The sequence below is a fragment of the Acipenser ruthenus genome, chromosome 1, assembly GCF_902713425.1.
Source record: "Acipenser ruthenus chromosome 1, fAciRut3.2 maternal haplotype, whole genome shotgun sequence".
Lineage (NCBI taxonomy): Eukaryota > Metazoa > Chordata > Actinopteri > Acipenseriformes > Acipenseridae > Acipenser > Acipenser ruthenus.
The window spans coordinates 40,465,346-40,483,166 of NC_081189.1; the positions used below are offsets into that span (position 1 = coordinate 40,465,346).

At 40.8% G+C, this 17,821-nt stretch overlaps 1 protein-coding gene across 1 annotated transcript; it reads left to right on the top strand.

Moving 5' to 3' along the window:
• The first annotated feature begins 1,385 nt into the window (after positions 1-1,385).
• LOC117420623 (ATP synthase subunit alpha, mitochondrial-like) lies at positions 1,386-8,368 on the top strand. Its single transcript, XM_034034123.3, has 12 exons — positions 1,386-1,538; positions 2,782-2,860; positions 3,882-4,051; positions 4,228-4,401; positions 4,508-4,674; positions 4,820-4,968; positions 5,106-5,257; positions 5,979-6,203; positions 6,334-6,441; positions 6,532-6,676; positions 7,892-8,042; positions 8,166-8,368. The coding sequence occupies exons 1-12, from the start codon at positions 1,479-1,481 to the stop codon at positions 8,245-8,247; spliced, it is 1,662 nt and encodes a 553-aa protein (XP_033890014.1). The 5' UTR covers positions 1,386-1,478; the 3' UTR covers positions 8,248-8,368.
• Positions 8,369-17,821: the final 9,453 nt, after the last annotated feature.

Here is a 17,821-nt window from a genome sequence, read left to right on the forward strand (position 1 = left end):
TAGATTCAGTGCTAAGTAAACTTGGAGTAACTTCTAGAACTTTGTAGAACTTTCCAGTAATATAAATAGTAGTATAAATACAGGGGCCTTAAGCCCACCAGTTCAGTTTAGTTCCAGCTGCCTAAGTGGATACATATCTGCATTTCTCTGAGATGGCATCAAGGTCATAGGAGACTTCAAAATGGTGGCATTCCTGATGGGTCTCCAAGGCGGTTTTACCAAGTTTCCCTGCTATCTTTGCCTTTGGGACAGCAGGGACACCAAGGCGCACTACCACAGGCGGGACTGGCCACAGCGGACCGAGTTCTCTGTGGGGAGGAACAACGTCAAGTGGGAGCCACTGGTGGACCCCCGGAAGGTGCTGATGCCACCACTGCACATCAAATTGGGCCTTATGAAACAATTTGTCAGAGCTCTAGATAAGGAGTCGGCAGCCTTCAAGTACCTTCAAGACTTCTTCCCTAAGTTGTCTGAGGCAAAGGTCAAAGCCGGTGTCTTCGTCGGACCACAGATAAAGAAGATCCTGGAGTGCAATGAATTCCCCAAGAAGCTCACTAGTAAGGGAAAGTGGCTTGGAACAGCTTTGTCACAGTGGTTCGGGGCTTTCTGGGCAATCACAAGGCCGAAAACTGTGTGGAGCTGGTTGAGACTCTGGTGAAGAACTACGGCACAATGGGCTGTAGGATGTCCCTCAAAGTCCATATCCTTGATGCTCATCTTGATAAATTCAAGGAGAACATGGGAGCGTACTCGGAGGAGCAAGGCGAGCGCTTCCACCAGGATATACTGGACTTTGAACGCCGCTACCAAGGACAGTATAACGAGAACATGATGGGAGACTACATTTGGGGGCTGATTCGTGAAAGTGATTTACAGTATAATCGTAAATCTCGAAAAACTACTCGCTTCTAAATCTTTTGTAGTCATTTTTGTATTACTTTAGTATAAATACATGTTAATTTGGATTCATATGTTGTTTTTTTCTGACTTTATGTGAACGAAAAGACACAAATTCGCCCGTTTTCTCATTGGAAATAGGTCAATTTCAAAATATCACTGTCCTGGTCACAAAAGCAAAGTTTGTGGGGAATAACAGCCATTTTCTATACTTTTGAGGCTGACTGACCTGCTAACTGCAAAAGCAAGGTGACATCCTTGATCAAGGACTGAAACCCGTTTGCTGCAGCCTCGTTTTCAAACAGATGCAGTTGTGAGTAGTATTAAACATAACTTTTTTTTTTTTTTTTTTCAAAGTAAGGATCATTTGTAAATACAGTAGCATCTAGCAGTGATAGTGTTTAATAATCCTTAGTTACGATTCCATATTATCTGTAATAAAATAGGTGAAAGAACCGTTTCCGGGTCAGCAGTGACCTTTTGATGCAGAAGCTGCCCCGTGCTTCCATATTCTTCACTCCGCACTGAGAGTTGAACCAGGCAGTGGAGGAGGAAAGGACTATCTGTCAAATCTGTACAAAATGCTGTCAGTCCGTGTCGCAGCTGCACTTGCCCGTTCCCTGCCCAGACACGCAGGATTTGTAAGCGTTTTTTTTCATTTATTCATCCATTGTTTGAGAAATGGCTTTTTTTTCTTTTTTTAATATTACTTTTGAATGTCAGTGAATGGAGAGGACATCTACGAACGCCGCCATCTTGCTCTTGGGGCCTGCGGTGCTATATGATGTGGACTTTTGAGTCTGCAAGTAACATGCGTTGCAGGTTATCGTTATTGCTGTTATGTGTAATACTTGGACTTTTCTATGCAGTAACTGATTTTTATGGTCTGATTGTGTTCAAATGAACGGCTTGACATTTGTTTACACCGGGCTGGAATAAATCCTATCACACTGAATGTCACGAACATGAAGGTCAGGGCCTGTCGATGACAGTACTTTAGAATATCGTTCACGTTTAACTACTGACGGTGTCTAATAAGACCTGTAGCGGTTACACCTGCTCATTTGTGGTTAGGAATTTATTGCGAGTTTAATATATAAGAAGATTACTATAAGTGCATTGCTGTCATTGGATTTGAATTTAGCGAATACCAATCGAGTCTGGACAATATGGTTTTGTAGACGTAAATATGGGATGGTACCGTACTTTTTTTGTTTTGGGATTTTCTGGAGTCTGGGGTTTTATTGTACTGTTTTTGTTTGTAGTCCAATGGTAAATACTAAACGTGTTTTTCCAGTCGTCTAACCTTGATTTTATTTCTACCGATTCAAGGCACCAGGTGTTTATTCATATACATAGAATATATTGATGAGTTAAAATCACAGGTAATATAATCGAAGGTTTTTATTATTATTATTATTATTATTATTATTATTATTATTATTATTATTATTATGGAACATGCATATGATGCAAATAAACCATTGCTTGCTTTAAATTTAGTATGTGCTTGACTCAAAGATGCTGCCAGCGATTTCATTTGTTTGTTTCTGCACTTGTATTGACCATGGCACGTTTTCCTTTCTCCCACCAGTAAGCGGGTCACTGCCTTATATTCCTTGAAGGTCATAAGTCTGCCTGCCTGCCTTTACACAATTCTACTAGGCCTATTGTAATGTACTGCTCAAGTTCAAGGCTTATTTTGAGTTAGGTTTACTAGGATGTCACAATACTATGAGTGATGTTATGGTACGACTGGTGTACATCTGCTGGGATACACTAGTTTCTTTGTGTACTATACATGTGTATAACTTGTTGTATAATTAACCGTTTTTATGTGGTTTTATACTATTGCTGCAGTAAGCATGTGTCTGCGCTTCACAGGTCTCCAGAAATGCCCTTGCTGCTGCTTGTGTAGGTGTCAAGAACCTGCACACCTCCAGGCCATGGCTGCAGAAGACAGGTCAGTACAGGAAGGTTAACCACGCATGCTGCAGACTGAATTATTGGGGTGTCACACACACGCACATACACACACACAGATATTTACTTGTGTTGGAGGCCGTCTAGTTCTTTTTATGCAATTCAGGATTTGCTGATTTCTTTTTTTTTTTTTTTTTTTAAATACAAAGCAACAAATTAAAAGTTGCTGCTGCTTGCCCTCTAGTTTACTCAAATGGTCAAGCTGCAGTCAAACTTTTACTTAAGAAATCAGCTGTTAAATTTGAGATTTATGGTGGTGTGCCAGTTAGGGTTGGGACAATTTATGATAACTCAGTAATATCGTTTTGAACAGAAGTCACAATAAAAAAAAATTGCATTCTAAAAATTAGTTATCGGAAATGTACGATATTGTATTCATCATGACTATTTTCAATGACAGCTGAATTTATGCTACTTTTTGTTTGTTGGTTAAAGAGTGCGCTAAATTCCTTTAGTTTCAACTAAAAAAATATATATATTTCTCAACTCTACGGTAGTGTGGAGAAGGAATTTATTGTTACCGTTATGTACAGTAGCCTATAGGCTAAAGTGGGGGAAAAAAATGCACTTGGTGTTCAATTTATGTTACTATTTGTTATGTGTTCAAAGAACACCTTACAGAAATGGTATTTTAGCCAAAAGGGAAATGCATTTAAAATTGTGCATGCTTTTTTTTTTTTTTTTTTTAATAAACCGGACACTTAATTATCCCAGGTAACTGTCCTTTGTTTAGTGAGGAGCTACTGTTTTTTATATTTGTATAAGCAGCAGGATCAAAATGAGCAAACATCACGATAATTGAAATTGCGATTTATTTTTATCCTACAATTATTATTTCAGAGATTTAATATTGTCCCAACCCTAGTGCAAGAAGAAAAGGAATCGGCAGTCAAGTTATTTTTGTAATGCTTTTTTTTTTTTTTTTAATAGCTATTCACAACTTAAACCATTTAACATTCAGTAAACAAATAGACAAAACAAAAATTGCTGTGCTATCCCAGGTACTGCTGAGGTCTCCTCTATTCTGGAGGAGCGTATCCTGGGTACTGAAACCTCTGCTGAACTTGAGGAGACTGGCCGTGTGCTCTCAATTGGTGATGGTATTGCCAGAGTCTACGGTCTCAGGAATGTGCAGGCTGAAGAAATGGTGGAATTCTCCTCTGGCCTCAAGGTAATACCCAAGTGGGAGGTTCTGGGGTTTCATGATTTGACTACATTGACAATTTATAGAATAGCATCATGACATTTGCTTATAAATGTAAACTGGAGGAATTATCTGAGGTAGTTGTACAAAATTGCTGTCAAACCCCTGCCTTTACTAAATTTCTTGAATCATTTCCCATCTAGGGGATGTCCCTGAATTTGGAGCCTGATAATGTTGGTGTGGTAGTGTTTGGTAATGATAAACTGATCAAAGAGGGAGACATTGTGAAGAGAACTGGTGCTATTGTGGACGTGCCAGTCGGAGAGGAGCTGCTGGGCCGTGTTGTAGATGCTCTGGGTAACGCCATTGATGGAAAGGTAAGGAATTATTTGTTAAAATTGTGACCCAAGACTTGTAATTCTTTATCATATTGGATGTTTCTTGTAATTTTTTTAAATATTGTTAATTTGTGTTCCCTCCCAGGGTCCCCTTGGTTCTAAGGAGCGTAGAAGAGTTGGCCTGAAGGCTCCAGGTATTATCCCCCGAATCTCTGTGCGTGAGCCAATGCAGACTGGTATGAAGGCTGTTGACAGTCTGGTACCTATCGGTCGTGGACAGCGAGAGCTGATCATTGGGGACAGACAAACTGGGTAAGACATGTATAGTTTGGTTTGAAAATGCACCTATGTCCTTGGCTTTCTTAAATTTGACCAATAATTAGTAGTACATTTCTTGGTGCTAAAATGGAGTTATTTTAAACTGAACAGTAATTTAAGGTTTTGCCGCGTTTTACAGCAAAACTGCCATTGCCATTGACACCATCATCAACCAGAAGAGGTTCAATGATGGAACTGATGAGAAAAAGAAGCTGTATTGTATCTATGTTGCTATTGGGCAGAAAAGATCCACTGTTGCTCAGCTGGTCAAGAGGCTTACTGATGCTGGTAAATATTGACGACTTGTCAGATCTGTCTTGGACAACCTAGAATTCAATTACAAATTCTAGTTTTATGCATTTAATATGTTTTGTTTAGGGTGGGGTTATGTAGATGCCATTACATTAATAACTCTTCCCTCACAGATGCCATGAAGTACACCATTGTGGTGTCTGCAACAGCCTCTGATGCTGCTCCCCTGCAGTATCTTGCCCCCTACTCTGGCTGCTCTATGGGAGAGTACTTCAGAGACAATGGCAAACATGCGGTCATCATCTACGATGACTTGTCCAAGCAGGTCAGTAATTTCACACATTGACCGCTGAACTGTGTCCTAAATACTGTAGATTGCTTGTAAAAGTGATTTTTGTATGGTTTGTGTACATCATCCTAAAGGCTGTTTTGTATAGGTTAGAATCAGGGTGCTGTTTATCTAGTAACACAATCTGGCCACAGTTTAGTAAGTCATCCTATTGGAGCTAGAAGTTTTGTAGGGCAGGGATTCACTTCTCGTATAGTGGTGTTAACTCATTCCAGATGACCTTAGTTATGCCCTAGTGGACAATAGATTGAAGTTAAAATTGCTTATGCAAGTTTGAAGATTGGCTGGGGGGGGGGGGGGGGGGGTGTAGTGGTGCTCTGTGAATATGATATGTTGTACAATGGCTTCTTTCCTAAGACACAAGTTTTCAGCTTGCTGTTTTTAATGTTGCATATTCATATAGCCCACTTGTTTTCTTGCATCCTTAATATGCACCTGGATGTCAGTCATGGTGTTGACACCTAATTAGCTGTATTTGGAAAGCTGAACTTCATATTTAACTGACACTTTCTGTTGAACCTACTTTTGTATGTAGGTATTGGCAGGGAAATGTGTTGCTTGCTCTACTTTTAAGTTTACCCAAAAGTAAGTTTTCCAGTTGCCTTAAAGTTCAATAAATATAACAAAGGACTTACTGCTGTAATGGGTGCTTTGAAGTTGCGGATATATTGTAATCTGGACTTTGGTTCTCTTCCAGGCTGTTGCCTATCGTCAGATGTCTCTGCTGCTGCGTCGTCCCCCTGGTCGTGAGGCTTACCCCGGTGATGTGTTCTACCTGCACTCCCGTCTGCTGGAGAGAGCAGCTAAGATGAATGATAAATTTGGTGGTGGCTCTCTCACTGCCCTGCCTGTCATTGAAACCCAGGCTGGTGATGTGTCCGCCTATATTCCAACCAATGTCATCTCTATCACTGATGGACAGGTCAGTGCACTTTTTTATTTATAACTATCTCATAAGAGAAATGTTGGTCACTTTTAACGTATCCCCCCCCCCCCATTTTACAATTTACCAGATTCAGTGTACATTTCTATACTTGCATGTGTTTGTGCAGATCTTTTTGGAAACAGAATTGTTCTACAAAGGTATCCGCCCTGCCATCAACGTCGGTCTGTCTGTGTCCCGTGTAGGATCTGCTGCCCAGACCAAAGCCATGAAACAGGTTTGTCACGACTTTTTTTTTTTTTTCTACTGTGTAAAGGTTTATCAATGTGAACAGTGCTTTGATTTGTTCCTTCAATCATTTTCTCAGGTGGCTGGTACCATGAAGCTGGAGCTGGCCCAGTACCGTGAGGTGGCTGCCTTCGCCCAGTTCGGTTCTGATTTGGATGCTACCACTCAGCAGCTGCTGAATCGTGGTGTGCGTCTGACTGAGCTGCTGAAGCAGGGACAGTACTGTAAGTGTCTGACATTATTGGAGTAGAATATGTTGTACTCTTTCTTGGATGGTTATCTGTAGGCTTGCTACTTTTCAATATTAATCAGTAAAGCTCGTTTAAACGTTGAATTCCCAAAAAATATCAGTTCGACTGAAATAAACATCGGTAAAACCACTCGCTATATTTTTTTTACCAAAATTAATCATTTAGAAATCATCTCTAGTTTGTGTAGTTTTTTATACTTGCTGTCTGTCCCTTCTCCGTTCCGCTCTGAATGCCTGGGGGTCGCTGTCGGTCATCTCAGTGGTCTGTTAGTACTGTAGTTTCACCCTGTTCTGACAGATCTCGTTGACTTAAGCAGTGTTAGAATTCTCTCATTTGCCAGCTACAGCACCTGTCATTCAAAGCGCCTACTTTGAAATTAGCGGGTTAAGGTGTATGTAAGCTTTTGCTTTAAGTATACGGTGACAGCTACTAGTTTGATTTGAAAATGGGGCACAAGAGAAAAACACTAAATGAATATTGTGCAGAATACCCTGCCCGACTGCTGAAGTCTCCGTGGCAGGATGAAGCGGACCAGTCTGCCTTGCCTGTGACTCTGTGTCCGGCTGTGTTAAAGCAGGAGAGGGGGGAGCTCAGACTCTGAATAATAAGTGCAAGTTAGTTCTGTTCAACTATCTAATGTTTTGTTCTGTGCATATTATTTTTACTGATTTATGCTATAAAGGTCTATGTAATACACTTTTATATGCTGCGTTTATTACGGTTTATTTGAGACAATTTTTAAATGTATAGCTCAGCTGTGACCAATCGTTATTTCAATTAGAATGTTGGTAACCATGGTTTTGTTGAATATGATAAAGGGGTTTTGCTAAATGAGTCGTTTTTCAATGGCATAAAAAAACTTTTTTTTTTTTTTTTTTAAAGCATAAAGGTCAATTTCACCCATTCTCTGCTTGAATTGAAAAATAAAGATCGAAAAAAAACAGTAAATTCTTTCTAAATTAAACGTTGATATTAATCATCGATTTGGCAAAAAAAAAAAATAATCGAATAGTAGCAAGCCTAGTTATCTTGGTGTGTTGAAATATTAATGTTGGTTCCATTACAGTACATATAGTAGGTATCTATGAATGATGAATTAATATGCATTGTAGAAGTGTAACTCCTGGTTTAAACGGCTGTTAACAATTGTTATCCTGTAATTTTTTTAAATATTGCCTCGTTTCCCAGGCCCCATGGCTATTGAGGAACAAGTAGCAGTTATCTATGCTGGTGTCAGAGGTTATCTGGACAAACTGGAGCCCAGCAAGATCACCAAGTTTGAGAGTGCTTTCCTGCAACATATCCTCAGCCAGCACCAGCAACTTCTTGCCACCATCAGGTATAGAATGCTCATTCTAAAGAAATTAGATTCCTTTCTAACTTCTTTACAGACAAGCAGTACGTTGAGTATTACTTTAGGTTCTTTTAATGGTCTAAAGTGTGTTCTTTTTTTTTTTTTCAGAACGGAAAGTGCAATCTCTCCACAGACTGATGCAAAATTGAAGGAGATTGTCCAGAACTTCCTGTCCACCTTTGACGCATAAATAGTACTCATTGGCCATTTGTTTTGCATAGTGTTCTCATTAAGTATGAATTCTACTTGAAAAATCACTTCTTTCAATGTACAGGTTATTTCTCTCTGAGAATAAAGTGTTCCAACTCCAAGACTCATTTGTTAATGTACAGAAAGTGTTTACAGCAAAGCTTGTGTGATGCATGAAGCCAGTTGTCCACAGCTCTTTGCGTGTGCAGTGGTGGCAGGATTTCTGGCGCTTTTTTTTTTTTTTTTTTTTGGAAGATGTCTTAAAGTATGTCAATAACACAAAGGGGCAAACTGACAAAGAACTACAGTAGAACCTGTCATATCCAATCCTGTAAGATACAATATCCTCTAACCAATGGCTCTCTGGCATGTGTCATTTACACATGCTGCTACCAACTGAACAGTACTGCTGGAAACTGATCAATGCACATTTTATAATGGGTCTGAAACAGAATTCAGGACAATAGATTCAGTTGCTGTTTTTATTTATAGAATTTTTTTTTATATAGATTTTTTTTTGAGAATTAATAAAACTGCCCAGTTTATCTATGCTAAATAAAATAAGGGATTTAATGTAATTATGCTACCGTTAAAGCTGAATTTAAATCTCCTGCTGAATAATAGCCAGTTTGTACATATGTTTTTTTTCTGTCTTTGGTTAACATGCATAGCACAAATAAAATAAACTGTTGGATTACTTTAGCAGATAGAAAGCTTGTTCACAACTTTTTGGAATGCTGTTATGTAGATGGCCAAATACAGTAATACAGTTTGTTTTGTAATCATTCTTTTTGTGTGTGTGTGTGTAGTGTATATGTGCAGTACTCCCCTACTTTTAGTGTAGACACACTGATGTTCCTGACATTTGTTAATTTATAATGACCTGATAATAAAGCAACTCCAATGTAAAATGACTACCTCCCAGATATAGCATTTTTACGTATCCCATGGACCCCTGAAACCAATTACATTGGCTATGACAGGTTCTACTGTAAATGTAATTTGTCCAAAATAATGCTGCAAGGTTGTGTGAGACAAATGGAAACCTGATGCTTTCCATTTGTACAATTAATTGCATAAGTACAATAACAAACAGAGATTTAGTGTAGTCTATTTTTTCTGTTATGTTATTTTTATATATTATTATTATTATTATTTATTTCTTAGCAGACGCCCTTATCCAGGGCGACTTACAATCGTAAGCAAATACATTTCAAGTGTTACAATACAAGTAATACAATAAGAGCAAGAAATACAATAACTTTTGTTCAAGTGTTAAATTAAGAGTGACATGGAAAATGAAAGACGGCCATGCTTAGAGATTTTGGTTAATAGCTCAATATTATTATTATTATTATTATTTATTTCTTAGCAGACGCCCTTATCCAGGGCGACTTACAATCGCAAGCAAATACAAATACATTCAAGTGTTACAATATAAGTCATACAATAAGAACAAGAAATACAATAATTCTCAAGTGTGACAAACCACAATTCAATAATACAGCAGATAATAGTGAAAGTTACATCAGGATATGATTAAGTAGTGATAGTTACATCAGGATATGATTAAGTACAAAATACTACAGATTAAACACTTGGGAGATTACAATATTCTGAGGTACAGGATTAAATGCAGTAAAATAGGGGGCAGATAAGAGCAAAATAAAGCATATTTAAATGAAGGGTGATAGTGTCCCAGGATACAACAGAGGAGTTCTACAGGTGCTGTTTGAAGAGGTGAGTCTTAAGGAGGCGCCGGAATGTGGTCAGGGACTGGGCAGTCCTGACATCTGTAGGAAGGTCGTTCCACCACTGCGGAGCAAGGGTGGAGAAGGAGCGGGCTCGGGAGGCAGGGGAGCGTAGCGGAGGTAGAGCCAGTCTTCTAGTGCAGGCGGAGCGGAGAGGTCGAGTGGGGGTGTAGGGAGAGATGAGGGTCTGGAGGTAGCTGGGTGCAGTCTGATCAAGGCATCTGTAGGCTAGTACAAGAGTCTTGAACTGGATGCGAGCGGTGATCGGGAGCCAGTGGAGCGAGCGGAGTAGTGGAGTAGCGTGGGCGAAGCGAGGTAGAGAGAACACCAGGCGAGCAGCAGAGTTCTGGATGAGCTGGAGCGGACGGGTGGCGGACGCAGGGAGGCCAGCCAGGAGGGAGTTGCAGTAGTCTAGGCGGGAGAGTACCAGGGCCTGGACCAGGAGCTGGGTAGCATAGTTGGTGAGGAAGGGTCGGATTCTTCGGATGTTGCTCAGGAAGAATCTGCAAGTGCGTGCCAGAGTGGAGATGTGCTGGGAATAAGAGAGGCAGGGGTCCAGGGTGACTCCAAGGTTTTTAGCTGAGGAAGAGGGAGAGAGTGTGGTAGATTCCAGAGGAACAGAGATAGAGAGATCAGAGGAGGGGGAGGAGGAGGGAAAGAAAAGGAGGTCAGATTTAGAGAGGTTGAGTTTGAGGTGATGCGAGTGCATCCAGGAGGAAATAGCAGACAGACAGGTAGAGATACGGGAGGAGATGGTGGAGTCAGAGGTGGGGAAGGAGAGGAAAATCTGAGCATCATCAGCATAGAAATGGTATGAGAAACCATAGGATGCGATGAGGGGGCCCAGGGAGCGGGTGTAGAGAGAGAACAGGAGAGGACCCAAGACTGACCCTTGGGGGACTCCAGTTAAGAGTGGGTGAGGTGTGGAGGTTGCTCCACGCCAGTTTACCTGGTAAGTGCGGTTGGAGAGGTAGGAGGAGAACCAGGCCAGAGCAGTGCCAGAGATCCCCAGGTCAGCAAGAGATGATAGTAGAATAGAGTGATCAACAGTGTCAAAGGCAGCAGAGAGGTCAAGGAGAATTATGACAGAGGAGAGAGAGGCAGCTCGGGCACACTTAAGTGAGTTGGTGACAGACAGGAGGGCGGTTTCAGTTGAGTGAGCAGAGCGGAAGCCAGATTGGAGAGGGTCAAGCAGAGAGTGGTTGGACAGGAAAGCAGAGAGCTGGCGGTGTACAGTCCGCTCGAGGGTTTTGGAGAGGAAGGGTAGGAGGGAGACAGGACGGTAGCTCTGGAGGGAGGTGGGGTCGAGGGTAGGTTTTTTGAGGAGGGGAGTGATAGAGGCTTTTTTTGAAGGCAGAGGGGAAGATGCCAGAAAGTAGAGAGGTGTTGAGGAGGGAGGAGATGAAGGGGAGTAGAGCAGGAGCAGCAGCTTGAAAGAGGTGAGTGGGGAGGGGGTCCAAGGCACACGTGGTGGGTTTGTGACCCTGGAGCAGGGAGGAGAGGTCAGAGTCTGAGAGGGGCAAGAAGGTGGAGAGGGAGGGCGAGTTAGTAGGGGATGTAGTGGGTGTAGGGGTTGGAGCAGGAGGGGGTGCGGGGGAGGGAGAGGTGTTAAAGAGTTTGCGGATATCTGAGATTTTAGAAGAGAAGAAGGAGGCAAAGTCGTCAGGGGAGATAGAGGAGGGAGGAGGAGGGGGGGGAGGGTTTAGGAGGGAGGAGAAGGTAGAGAATAGTTTACGTGGGTTGTTAGTGGAGGCTTGGATTACAGATTGGAAATAAGCACATTTAGCAGAGGAGAGAGTAGAGGAGAAGGAGGAGAGAAGAGTGCGGTAAAGGTCTAGGGCAGCAGGGAGTTTGGTTCTCTTCCATTTCTTTTCAGCAGATCGCAGTGTGATTCTTGCCGAGCGGAGCACAGAGGAGAGCCAGGGATGTGGAGGGGAGGGGCGAGCGGGTCGGGAGGTGAGGGGACAGAGGGAGTCGAGGGAGGAGGTGAGTGAGGAGAAGAGGGTGGAGGTAGCAGAGTCTACGGAGAGTTGTGAAAAGGAGTCGATAGGAGGGAGGTGAGAGAGAGCAGTGGAGGCAAGGACAGAGGGGGAGAGAGAGCGGAGGTTACGGCGAGAGGTGACAGTGGGGGTAGGAGGAGCAGGGAGAGGGGGGAGAGACAGAGAAAAAGAGATGAAATAGTGATCAGAGAGGTCCAGGGGGGTGACAGAGAGGTTGGAGGGGCAGCAGGCCCTGGAGAAGGTGAGGTCCAGTTGACGGCCAGCTTTGTGGGTAGGAGGGGACGGAGAGAGACAGAAGTCGAAGGAGTGAAGGAGAGGGAGGAATCCAGAGTGGCTGGGGTTGGAGAGATGGATGTTGAAGTCACCCAACAGGACAGTCGGGGTAGACAGAGAGGGGAGGGAGGAGAGTAGATAGTCGAGTTCATCCAGAAAGTGAGTGAGAGGCCCAGGGGGGCGGTACAAAACAATGAGCAGGAGTTGACAGGGAGAGGTTAGTTGGACTGCATGAAATTCAAAGGTAGTGACAGAGACAGAGATTTATATCTGTTTAAATGATTAGCATATACAGGATATTAACTTCAAAATGCTCAGTCAGTATACAGACTTCTCTCTTGAGCACATTAAAGACACTAGTTAGAATTCACATCAAATAGAAGCTGGTAAACTGCTCTGCCATCTGCTGGGGGTGGAGGAGAAATCGGGTAAAACCTGAAAATCAGATGCCCTAGTTACTGTCAATCCCTACTGTCCCACACATGCCATTTTAGGAAATTTCGTGCAAATTCTGGCAATTTGGTAAATCGGTGTAAGGCAAAATGCGTTATGATAATTATTTCTAATATTTATCAACTGTAATTTATGGCGAACACTGATGTGGATTTTTGCCTTCAAATTCATGTGCAGCAATGTTTGTTTTGAATATTTCAGATAGTTTCTCCGCCACACTAAAGAAAATAATTATAACTTCATAATAATGATAATTACCCCATACCACTATTTTCACATTGCACTGCTAAAGTTTTTGATCAACAAATGAGCACTGACACAAAGCGAAATGGGCAGAGATTTGTGACTGATGCCAAAATGAAATCTGATCAGAATGAAAGCTCGGCCAATCAACATGCAGTGATTATACTGACGTTAATGGTGGCCAATAGCAGCTAACAGAAACAGAAGCAGCACGAACTGTGCTGAATGAAAGCGCATTTGAAAAACGTTGTGCTAGTGGACTGTGAGTGGATGGAATGCATCCAAATTGGATGAAAAGCAGATTAAATAAGTCCCGGTACCCAGAACCGGCATCAAAATAAATCCCTGTGTGTGTGTAGTGTACACTATTACATTTAGCGCAGAGAATATGGATTTTGTAAGAAAGAAGTGTACACTACTAAAATGTCTCTGGGTGGCAGTGTCCAGTAAGTACCAGTATGATGTGAAACAGATTTAGATACTAAAGGATTACAAATTATTAAGATTAGTAATTATAGGGTCCCCGAGTGGCTCACCTGGTAGAAGCACAACCGCAGGGTGAGTCATGCAGCGCAGGTTCACGTCCTGTCTTTGCAAAGTAGGCTGGTCTTCACTGGAGACTCGGAAGGGAGCATTGCATTGGCCCAGGCGCTCCTGTGGATTAGGGAGGTAAAACCGGCAGAGCTTGTTTCTCCTCATTGCTCTACAGTGAACATTGCTAGGCAGGTGCCCAGTGTGCTCAGAGTGGACACCTGGAGGTATGGCCTTTGTCCTCCAGAGGTCAGTAGCTTGCTGACATCTGCTCTCAAGTTCCTTGATGAAAAAGAAAGTGGGCTTGGTCATGGGATCGGAGGACGCCCACTGAATCTTCATGTCTCCTGAGCCATGTGGGGAGATAAGCGATTGGGCATTCTAAATTGGTAGAAAATCAGGGGGAAAATTATAATTGGGCACACAAAATAAAAATAAAAAGATTAGTAATTATGATCTATTTTATAATGTTGAAGTATTGTTCTTAACTGCTTTCCTAATTTGTGTTTTCCTAGATCTGTTATACAATTTGAAATTCAATTTCCATGTGAGAATGGGGGCACAGAAAACCTGATTTTGTTCAAAACACAGACTTACATTTTCTGAAATATTAATACATAATCACAGTGGAAGAAAAATAAATATAACCTTCAAGGTCATTTATTTTCAAATAAGGCCCTTTTGAATCATGGTGATCCAAATCTCAACTTTCATCTAGTTGCAGCATTGCTACCAACTTTTTTTTTCTCTCTCTTGCAGTAATAGCATAAGGATCTCTGATTAGCGGTTATTTCTGTAGCATGTCCTTTAGACCAACAGGGTGTGTCTGTGGTCTGGATAAGCCCTGAGAGGAATGAAAGGCTAAGACAATATGGTCAACTGCACCTATTCAACACCAGCAATACCACCTGGATACTGGCTGATCATACAAAAAGTATGTTAGTAACAGGCATCCTCAGCCACAGCTGTAAATTCTAAATTAGACCTTGATGAAAATGACATATATCAGCAGTATGTACTGTGTAGCATAGAATAAGAATGACCAAGTTTCATGACAATTGGATAAGTGGTTCTCGAGATATAAAAATATAATTGTGACGTACAGAAGGACATCCCCAGAATCTGATATCATCAATGATTTATGCTAAATAATGTTAATACCACGCTTCATGATAACATTTCCTATATATAAGTAGTCTTGGATGTCACTTGCCTTGGACTGCATTATTTGATACAAAGTATCAAAATTAATAATTATTGGCTACAATCCTTCAATTGGAGTAGTGATTAGAAGTCTAGCTATAAATCATAGGGCACACATTTTTTGTGTGCAGAAATGAATACATGAAGGGACAGTTGATAGTAAAGTATGTTATTATTATTTTCATGCAATTGTAAATTATACATTAAAAAATGTGACCAGGACAAACTAACCAGTTTACTAACTTTATATTTTAAACAGCTTCATACTTCCACATTTCACACTATTCACGTCATAAAGCTGGTTAAAACATGTGTTGGATATATTTGGTAAACCTTAAGTGTGGAAATCCAAATGGAAAATGTCTAAAATACCACCTCTGGGTGAAAAGAACTCCTTAGAAGTGTGTACAGGACAGGCCCTGTCCACACTACATAACCCATCCCGAGAACTATTAGAATAGTTTGGTTACAGTTCCTAGCAGCGCAATGAACAGTGGGAATGAATATGATAGTATCCCACCATGCACTATTTTATTTTAAAATAATGTGTTATGCTTCATATTAACAGAGGTGCATATTGTAAAAAGAATAAAGCAAGTATTTTGGAAAAAGTAAACGCGAACACACAAGTAGGGCTTGGAGTTCTTGGGTTTTATTTTTAATCAAGTGACGCCCCTTTAAACAAAGTGAGCTGATTCTGTTTTCATAATTAAACTCAGAAGAAAGCTGTTAATTACAAAACAATCTTTGTTTTAACCTTCATATCATATGGCCTAATTCTGGTCCCCTTAAATAAATACCCATTACGGAGTGTACACTGATAGCACGTCCTTCAGGCGTCAGTATTTCGCCAAACTTACCAAAAAGCATTTTGGGATATTGGAGGATACTCAAAAAATGTAGTACACAGCGTCCACACTTCTGACAAACCGCACTACCTGATGTGATCTAATTTAGAACCGGACTCGAGACTACCTCTTGAGGTGGTTTGGAGTCAGGTTCTCGATTAAACTCTGCTTAGTGTGGATGCGTATTTAGCACTTTTAAGCCTGTTTAAAGACAACTAATACGGTCTAAAGGCATAGTGTGGTCAGGGCCTTTAAAAAGTTATAGGCAGGCAGGCTGTAGTAGTTACAGTAGTACAGCGTGTACAGTTAATTTAGGATTATACAGTCAACACTCACATATCCGAACCTATACAATTTTGCCTTTAGTGGCAGTTAAAAGAGTGTGACCCATATTTGATTATTTCATTTTGGCCCGTTCCAACCCGTGTCTGTTTTTCGAGAAACACACACACACACACACACACACACAAAATACAGTGTAACATACATACATGCTAACAGTCTATATGGTCGGACAGTCCCAATTTCCTAGTAAATGTCCCGCGTCCCGATGCATAGGAAGAAAGTCCCGATATTTACCCATAGGAAAAAAAGAAAAATTTATTCTGACAGTTAGTGAAAACCACACACTGTGCTCTTCGTGCGGCTGACCTCTCTGCTGACCACTAACTTATACAAGGTAAGAACGCGTGTCTGTTTTTACTGCGATGATGGTGTGTGGTGTCTAGTTCGGCGGATACGTCTATTATATGATAATGAAGGGTTTTTTTGTGTTTTTTCATTTTGTTGTTTTTTTTTTTTCTTTTGCGTATGACTGCTTCTTTGTGTATGATCCGTAAGATTCATAAAAAAAAAACATTATCCAGAATTGAAACAGTATTCAAAATTGCATGTGCTGCTATATAAGGCTCTTATTTCACAGTGCACTTGAAAATGCACAAAAACAAGATCACAGATTTTTAAAACATAAAATACATCACAGAGTATCTAAAACTGTTCAATGGTGACCTGTTTCACATTGCTATAGCTGGAATCCTTTTTCTCGTTTGTTTACGTGTTGCTGCGAACTCGCTGAAACTCTGTACAACCAACAGTGTGCTGACACACAGCTCGCATGGACCGATTTGCACATACGTGTACTGTATCTGTATGCTATAGCTCTGTCCTGACACGAGTTCTGTCACTGTTAAATACAGCTATTGCTACGTGCAGGAGGTGGCGCTATTGCATGTAGATATGTAGCAGCTCTGCAAAATACAGTTTTGGTTCAGCAGCAGTGACGTGTGTGTGTCTTTATTTTGTCAATCAATCTACTACACTTAACATTCAGAAAATGTGATCATTCACACAAATTACTATGAAAAGGACAAGGTATCACCACCAAGAATCCCCAGGCTAGAGTCTCAAAATTGCTAACTCCAAATGAATTACAATTCTAATATATAAAGGTGATTATAAATCATGAGAAATGAACCAATCACTAAAGTATATGACAAAATTCTAGAACATCATATCCTGGATACAGATATCATCCTGTGCACAGAGCATATAATAAGAATTCTAAAGTAGCATCGACTATTATAACATATTTATTTTTGAACAAAAATAAGGTATATAAATGATGGACATTGACGAAATGTTTTTGGTCTCTTTTTAACCACTTGATCATTCATCCTTGACCATGACACGATTGAGTGACTATGACTGAAGCATATCCACTTAATCACCTAATTAGTGATACAGTTGATTGGATATGGAGTGATTTCAGCTGTTGAATTGCAAGCTTGAATAAAAGCAATAAAGAAAATCAAAGAAAAAACAAACAAACAATATGCCACGTCTGTCAAGAGAGCAGCACCTTCGTGCAATCGGCATGTTGGAGGCTGGACTAGGGCAGCGTACTGTGTATCACCATCTTAGGTGCTCACAGCCAGCAATTTCAAACCTGGCGAGACGGTATAACCAGACACACTCTGTCAATGACAGGCCATGAACTGGGAGACCAAGAGTCACAACACCTGCCCAAGATCGACAGATCATTTTGCAGCATCTTCCTGGTGTCAGTTGTTAATCAGCTCAATAAAAAGTCACTGCACCGGCTCTAAAACAGAGTTTGTCATTTTTTGATCACATCTAGTGAATATTATCCGAATATATGTGCTAAGTTTCTTTTGATGCTCAGTAATATATATATATATATATATATATATATATATATATATATATATATATATATATATATACAGCTCTGGCAAAAATTATCAGTTTCTCTG